The 8,893-nt window shown below is 40.1% G+C and overlaps 1 protein-coding gene across 1 annotated transcript in view; it reads right to left on the reverse strand.

Annotated features, from left to right (window-relative positions):
* LOC137295078 (nitric oxide synthase, salivary gland-like) overlaps positions 1–2,666 on the reverse strand; it is a 46,421-nt gene extending 43,755 nt beyond the window's left edge. Inside the window, exon 1 of the mRNA XM_067826362.1 lies at positions 1,397–2,666. Within this exon, the coding sequence (XP_067682463.1) occupies positions 1,397–2,590 (1,194 nt within the window). The 5' untranslated portion in view covers positions 2,591–2,666. The remainder of the gene's footprint in view (positions 1–1,396) is intronic.
* Between the last annotated feature and the right edge of the window lie 6,227 nt (positions 2,667–8,893).

Genomic DNA, 8,893 nt, shown 5'->3' on the forward strand with positions numbered 1-8,893 from the left:
TTTCAGGTAGCTTGGATGTACTTCACAAGGACTCCACATAAAAATAGTAATACAATCCATTAATAGAATTTAACGTACCAGTATCCTACAAATTACCAGTCAACCGTGATCATAAAAACTATGTGGGTATTGTAAGGGCTCTCTCGTAACATAAAAGTGTATACATCCAGGTAGATTTCCACCTCTTTAATCTCTGTAATGAATCTTAAGTTAAGATCTTATCCATCAGTACTGGTTATCGGAATAGCATGTTCTCCAACTGCTTGACTAATAATAATGATAAGGGGTCTTGTAATACCCTGCATTCTGCCCCACTGAGGGGCTCGCTCAAAGCACTACAAGCTAATTATTGTTATCCTGGATAACTCAAGCTGTCCGTGAGACGCTTGAAGGCTATAGTCACATTTATTATGCCATTTTCTGCTGGGTGAGATTGAACAAACTCACTAGCCTAAGGGTAGACCAAAATCCCACATGTGCTTCGTTCTGAAGTCACAAACACGGTGACCCATCCAAGTACTCTCCGCCCTCAACGTTGTTTCACTTCAACTGATGCACAGGACCACTCACAACCACGAGACATAAAAGTTACCCATCGGTTGTATTAATGACTGTCATAAATAGTAAGTATAAACGGATTTACTTCGTCTCTGACATTCACATCTACGACCACTACCCCCGCCCCTGCAATGATCAAATCCCAGACACGAACAGAGTGGCTCATCCACCGATTATACATAACAGAGGATTTGTTGTTTTCAACTGGTTTTAATTTATTGAAACAAAACTCCCTTGTATGATATCGTTGACACACTGATTATCCCATGTTTATAATTTAGATATATAAGACTGTTAAAAACATCCTTTGTTTCTGAAACAATAATTCGTATCCCTCCTTAAATAAAGTAAAAACTTTAAATGGATGAACGTGAAGACGTGTAAGCTAAGGAGTTCGAAAATTTACGGGAACACGTACAGTTCTTAATTTGGTCTCAGACAGTGGCAACAGAAATTGGGTGAAAACGAGGGAAAGTTGAGTTCACTACCATCTTATGACGTCATCTTGTCGTAAGGAATAATTTCCTTGTCACTAGACCAATTACTAGTACATTTAACTGGGACATTTAACCGACACAGACATTTAACGACAGAAGTAACATGATTACATAAGGAGAACAAGTCTGGGTTCAATTGGAACCGAGAGTCAATTGGATGGAAAATGGTCCAAGCTGTCTTGTAAGTCTGTCAGCTCCAATTTGATGACTGCTAATGTAACAGTTTATGATCCTTGGAATTTCACAGGACGATGTCTAAGTTTCAGTGTTCATGTATTATGTAAAGGGAAAACTGGCATAGGAAAAGGTCTCATTCACATGTAGCTAACGGGTGTACCCACCTCAATTTGCTTCTGGTGGAGAATGTCCATGGTGGTCTTGTCATCAATAAGGTTCTTCAACTTCGTGTACTTCTTGGGACTCGGTGTTGCGGAAGAAGCCCTACGGTCGTTCCTTCTGGACATGTTCGGGCTTGTCATAGTGGTACTCTTTCGTCTTTCGGGCTTTTTGACCACCTCCTCCTCTGACGTGTGCCCATTTTTGTCCGGACTCGTTAGACTGTTCTTTCTCTTATCAGTCTTGTGTTCCGAAATTTGGGGCGTCTTGTTATGAACACATTCAGCGGGCGCGGTTTCATGATCACTCTGAATCTTGACGTCACCTTTCACCACAACCGTGATCTCATCATTGTCCTGAATTATCTCAATGCTCTTTCGAGCTGGGCTCGAGATGGCTCGAACCTTAATCTCACTCACTCCACCTTCAGTATTCATTTTGTTCATTTTCACAACACTATCTGGTCCATTTGTTTGGAACTTAGGACTACTGAGAATAATTTTGGGTGAACCATGAGCTCCAGTGTCTAAGATGGTTTCATCAAACCTCTCTGGGGTTGTCTTAGAACGTGGAACCTCACCGTTTGGTACGTGCTGGTCTGTTGCCGTTTGCGTTATTGCATCACGAAGCTTTGAATCTATGTCCTCTTGGCTTCCAACTTCCATGGAACAGCCCTTCTCCTTGTCGCTTTTGGACTTTGAACTGCCCTTCCTTCCCACCTTAGGACTCGCTTCGTCACCGTTGCACAATTTTCTAAAGCTCCGTACAGGTGACGTGAGCGGGGAAGGGGTTGTGGCAAATGTCCTCTTTATTCGACCAACAAATGTGTTATCTACTGGTTTAGTGACACGTATGGTTTTGGGCATGCCATTTTCCTGGAAGGTGGTTTCTAGATGGGTGGAATATCCTTCAGGTCCGCGTAGCAACAACACGACTGGAGCATCTATCGGCACTGCCTTCAGTATCTCGACTGCGCTCTCGTAACTCATCTCGGTCAGGTTAATATCATTTATCCTAAGTATGACGTCACCCACCTGCACCAATCCGCTCTCCTCGGCAATACCACCTGACACCAGGTCTGCCACTACCACGTATGGTTTACTAGTCCGCTGTTTTACAAGAAAGCCAAGGCCACCATGTTTCTGTTTGATAAGCTTCACCCGAATGGTGTTAGGTTGAGAATCTGTATTCCCTGGCATGATGACCACTATTGACCACAACAAATGACTATTATCACAAAAACCTGCTCACATAGGCGTCCGTCCTTTTCCAAAACAATCGGTTTCGACCTCTTTGTTTATGATGCCCGCATCTCGGCCTGAAACAATAGACGGTTGGATTAATGAATTGTTTAGCATATCCAAAACAGTATTGTGTTACATATTCATGGAAAACTGTACACCACATTATCCGTAAGGACAGGATTCACATTTGACTTTTCTGGAAATTGTCTATATTATTCGCTTTAGGTCTGACATTTCACTAGCAACCTGACACTATACCTTACGCAACAAAAACTGTTATAATGGTTTCATCTTCATCGGGCATTTTCCAACCTCACTCATGGTATTCATGATGGAGGTATATTTCGCAAAGTGCTGCACTGTGAAAAGGATAAAATATTTCTCTGCACCTCCACATTTATATATTCAAGCGAATCATCATTCTCGCCAGTTGTTTCTAACAGTACAGCCTGCTTCAGTGACGAAACTTTTTATAAGTCTTGTGGAGAAATGTCAGTTTGCTCGTAAGGAGAGATCAGATGTCACCAGTTAGCGAATCATAGCTTGTCAAAACAAGAAACGTTCAACATGATAAATGGAAACGGTAGAAGAGGCGAAGGTTGGGAAAATTCTACTGGGTGATTCTTGAGGAATATGATCGCTGTTCATCCGTCCTTTTGGTGGGTCTGTCGTCAATTATTTACAATAACATGGCTTCTTGGTTCTGAGCTGTTCTTCGAGGCTTGTGTTGAACATCGGTACTACACCGTTCAAACGAAGTTCTGTAAATAATTAAGGTCTTCTACTGGTAGCTCTATTATTCTTTACACAGTTCTACACAAAACGTTTTCTATGAAAGATTGGTGACACTGTTGTATATGCGGTACTTCTAATGTAGATTCCCGTAAAGATCAGGGTCAGAACTAACAGATCAGGTGGTCAAACATGTGACCTTGCTGATGAATATCATCGTATCCCATTTGGTGGCCATGATGTCAATCACCTGATTGACTGGATGAAATGTACATATTTATATATTTCATATAGCTGGAACTTGTTTGCACATATGAAAGGCGGAAGGGTAGTCTAGTGGTTGATGCGTTGGCTCGTCACGTCGAAAACCTGGGTTCGATTTCCCACGTGGGTACAATGTGTAAAGCACGTGATTGGTGTCCCCCGTCGCGATGTTACTGGAATACCGTTAAATGACACTTAACTCTCTCACTCGTACGCGCAGTTTGTATGTGAAAGTATTCATAAATAGAATATATAAGTGTTTCATCAATCTGAGTAACAAGAAGTTTGGGCAAACTTATTTATCAAGAGACTATAGCTTTGCGAATGTAGTGCAAACTGACTAGTGTTTTGTTTAGCTTTGCGAATGTAGTGCAAACTGACTAGTGTTTTGTTTAGCTTTGCGAATGTAGTGCAAACTGACTAGTGTTTTGTTTAGCTTTGCGAATGTAGTGCAAACTGACTAGTGTTTTGTTTAGCTTTGCGAATGTAGTGCAAACTGACTAGTGTTTTGTTTAGCTTTGCGAATGTAGTGCAAACTGACTAGTGTTTTGTTTAGCTTTGCGAATGTAGTACAAACTGACATGTACATAAATGTAGTACATCACTGATCTCACCAATTTGAGGATCCTTTTCTATTTAAATGGAAATATTTGTCTTTCTCAATGATTTTGGAGACTAAGCGCCTAGTATAGTTCAATATAAAACCGATAGGTGGCTAATAAGAATAACCTTCACCTTTGACAGTGTCGCCGGCTCTGACTATGAATAAAATACCATGTTAACTGAAGAAAGATATTAAAATAATTTCATTAGATACTACTAACTTATAAATTTGAAATATAATGCATATGCCCCAGGCTGTTGTGTTACAAGAGGGAAAACGACCGGGTAATTCGATAGGGTAATTATGAACAAATCTGTAAGTCACCTGAAATGACATCACAGGCCCCTTTGTTGCCGATTTACAATCGTTATTAAAATAGAATATATTTCCTTTGAATGAAGTTGTCAAACACAAGTATAAATAGGAAACGTATCCTTATTTTTTGGTGATAAAAGAATAAAAGACATTTCTAAGAGAATGTAAGTGAAAGTGGTATCAGTAAACAGGGTTGGGGAGGAGGATAGGGGTGAGGATGGGAGGGTGGATATCACGTTGAGGGATATTAGTGAGGATCAGCCGTTTCTTGATGTAAGTAATTAGCTGAATGTGATTTTTAAATGCACGTAGAAGGACGAGTAATTACTACGCTCATTTAATACAGTTTTCACAACACATTGACTATAAAAGGGTAAAATAACTGTAATCCATTATGCTAAAATCATTGTTTAATGTTTATCTGTGCTGATGTTTTTATAGCTTGCGATAAAAGAGCTTTAAGCCATTAAAATCCATTTAGATGTTTTAAAAATGGTTTGTGCATAATGTATGGTTGATGTTCGATTGTTTATGGTGGTTTATGTTTCATAATTACATTGGAGTGTTCACAATTTCAAGAGAATACATCAATCTTATTTTGTCAACGAACAATTAAGGCTTATAGATAAGGCTCGTTTTGAATATCACTTTGCCTTAGACCTTTTTTGTTTTCACTTTAAAACATCCTCGGCAGCATGAATTAATAATAATGGCCTTTGTAACATAAATATATGTGCATATATGTTCAAAATTTATAGCAGAATTAACATTTGAATATTTAGTACAATGCGGTGTACGACACCAAAATTTGACGAGGGGTGTATTTCATGTTATTGTGTTGAATAACAATTTACTTCACTGATGCAATGTCATCCTTGAATGCATGTTGTTTTCTGACGTGAACCAGAAATGGACTGTTCTTGTTCGTGACTTTCAATCGTATCAGTTTGTATTGTTGAAGCTGTGTGTAATAATTGTTTGAACATTTGCTGCACGTAATTAGACATGAACTCTTAAGGGCAGAATGTCACATATTTTCGACAATAGTTTGGCCTATATTGTATATACTGGGACATATGCACTCAGTTTAGCTTCCTGTTAATGCAATAAAAGATTTATTATATCTTACGACTTGCCTGAAATCGATAATTGAAACTTTCAGGCGAACAGCTTCCAAACAGAGAAAACTTGCCATATATGGCATGTCTCTGAGATAGTGGACAAAGTGATTTTGTTTTAGTGTTGTTATAGGGGTCTCCAATGGAGTAGGAAATTTAGTGAAGATCTAAAGGACATTACAACTTAGTTAACATATAATGGAGAGTAGATATGATTCAGTTATGTAATACTCGCAACTCACTTCTCTGCTTTCATTGCTGTAAATCACCGTAACCCTATAAAATGGTAGTTTGGAAAGTATCGATAGTCGCAATGGCTAAAGAAAACAGATTTCAGATTTCAGTCTCAGAGAGAAGGAAGACAGGTACTACATGATGGTCATAAGTACCGACTCCATCTTGTCAGACAGGTAGCCGCTCACTGAAAGTGTATCACAGATAAGTGTAAGGGTAGATGTAGCACGATCGAGGACCATATATCTTCTTTATCAGAACACAACCATCCAACCTCTAGTGAATGAATGAGAGAGCAGACTTCTCACTAGACTTAGGCAACGAGTCCAAGATGAGGTAAAGCCCATTCAGCAAGTCTACAATGAAGGAATCCAGCAACTAGACGAAGATGCTGCTGTCCCGGCTGCTTCCTACTACAGTATTCGATCTGGCTTCTACCGTCAACGTGCTAAGGTTCTACCGCCGGTCCCACTGACCCGTGCTGATGTTGACCTCACAGGTATTTTCAAACTTCTAACAATTAAAAATATTAAAAAAAATAAAAATACTATTCAACCTTAATTCATGTTTAGAAAAAGTATGTTTTGCACGGTTTTAGTGAATGGACAGATGTATCCGGTTGCCTTTTCCTTACTTCCAAGCACAACCCCGCCTTCTTCCACTACCATGTACGACGTGCTGTCTCTCTCCCTCCTCCCAGTGGATCAGGTCCAAGATGCCTGCATGGAAGTCCTGAACCAGTCTCCAGACGTTGATGGTTTCAACCAGTCCAACGTCTACATGACAACTGCTTAGGTAGATTACGACGCACGATTCTCGGGTCGCTTTTGGAATCAGCATGGAAACACTGGCCCCGGAACTAACACTCATTTGGAGGAAATCCACAACGGATTCAAGAAGATGGTTCAGAAACATCACCCCAACATTTAAGAATTTGTGATCGTCCTAAAGAAACTCGAGAAACCAAACAGACTGGCCAGGAGACAGATCGAACATGGTGCAGCTGTCCGCCCCAGATCCAGAGTCTACAGAAACCTGGACAGCCGTCTGGACAGACGTCGTCATCAGCAAGCTACTGGAAGGTGAACAGCGGTCCAGTTCCTCGACGCGGCTGGACGCCTTATCAAGTTAAATTAAGGATGGACTTCAACTAATAACTTTAAAGCAGCTGAGATAGTGTGTGAAAATGTGTTGTAAATGTATTAGACTGAATGTAAAACTGTAACCACTGTGCAAAACTCATGTATGTTTGTATTTATATGTAAAAATGATAATGAATGAATGAATGAATGAATGAATGAATGAATGAATGATACAGGAATAAAAAATTCGTAGAAGCAAACTGACTTTTTTCTTTGAAGTGGGAGAGTCTATTTTCACGTCACGTGGATGACACATGCTGATTGTTATGTAAACACTGGCCAACAGACCATAACATGTTTTTAGACTGTGTTTTTTTTAGAACGTTTCGTCAAAACGTATTTATTGGAATGAGAGGAACATTTTTTCGTAGTCATCGCTACGCCTTGCAGCCGAAACAAGAAAAAAAATTAGAGTAATCTCCCTTCCATCGATTTGCATTCGCGAAACATCGGTAATTTGTGTGTATCATGCGTGATTCAATGTTATTCGAGGTGAAGAAATATATGCGAGGTACATTGAAAATAACAGAAGCGCGCTCAACCAATCAGAAAACGACATTTATGAGCGTGGTAAGATAAATGTTGTTGTAGCCTATTTGCGTAGAATCAGCTTGCCTGGACCACACTCGATATTGTATATGTAAGTGAGTACGGATAGTTTTACGTCGGTTTTAGAAGTTCTTTAGCAATGCGACGGCGGGGACGCCAGAAATGGGCTTCATAGGGAATTCAACCCGTTCGATAAAAGCTACAGTCAGCATTTGTTTTCACTCTACACCACGGCTACTTGTAATGACCGAGGGTTTTGGAAATCTGGGACCTGGGTCCACTTGCACAAAGCGACCTTAGCGCCACGACTGTCTTAAGCCTATGTTGGAGTATGGGAATTACAATCATTGTACCGCTAAGGTCGCTTTGTGCAAGTGGGCAGTGGTGTTGTTTGCAGTTTTATGGCGTTTTCAAGGTCATTTGATTTTACGAGGCGCGACTTTGAGTATATCGCATTCCATAAAAAGTGTTGAGTTTCTCGTCCTGACAACTAATGAATCATGTAGTCTAGTGAGTCAGAACACATGCTGTAAAGATTCAACCTTTGAATAATCTAGGAAAGGGTGTAAGCGGGTGTTTGATGAGGGACAAACCGGTATTTATTCGCATTGGAGGTAAGGGCGTACATGCTTATCCATTTCCCAAACACCCGGTGTCATATATAATTCGTTCATTTCATTGTTACCATACTTGTTGGGTGATGGGGTAGTCCAAGCATACGTTCGTCACGCCGAAGGCCCGGGTTCGAGTCTCCACATGGTTACAATGGGTGCGAAGCCCTTGCGAGTCCCCTGCAGTGATATTGCTGGGATAATGCTAAAGGTGGAGTAAAACTACTCACTCATTTGACTTTCTGGAACAGTGGAATCCGTATGTTTAGTGGAATCTGTTTTAGCTGAAATATCATAGGGATTATTCACAGTCCCTCGTGTCTTTGCGAGAATTAAAGATTAAGTTCTTTTAAAAATAACAATTATGAGATGAAACAAACTCAATTGTGTAACTGGAGTCTAAATACCTTGGAAACATTGCTGATTCGACAAAGTATGTCTACACGAAATATGATTAATATGTACATATAATAAAGCAACGTGAAATTGAGCGGAATTAGCGTTAATTGTACCGAAGTACCGAAAACATATTTATATGCAAGCTGCTTTTAGAGTTAAGCAAGAGCGCGCATGAATATATACATGCTCATGCTCACATGTCCAAGCACGGAACACCCGGAAATTTCGGGTAGAATTGGTCTTCAGCAACCCATGTTTGTCGTAAGAGGCGACTAACAGGATCGGGTGTT

This window comes from Haliotis asinina, chromosome 1 (assembly GCF_037392515.1).
Source record: "Haliotis asinina isolate JCU_RB_2024 chromosome 1, JCU_Hal_asi_v2, whole genome shotgun sequence".
NCBI classification, from domain to species: domain Eukaryota; kingdom Metazoa; phylum Mollusca; class Gastropoda; order Lepetellida; family Haliotidae; genus Haliotis; species Haliotis asinina.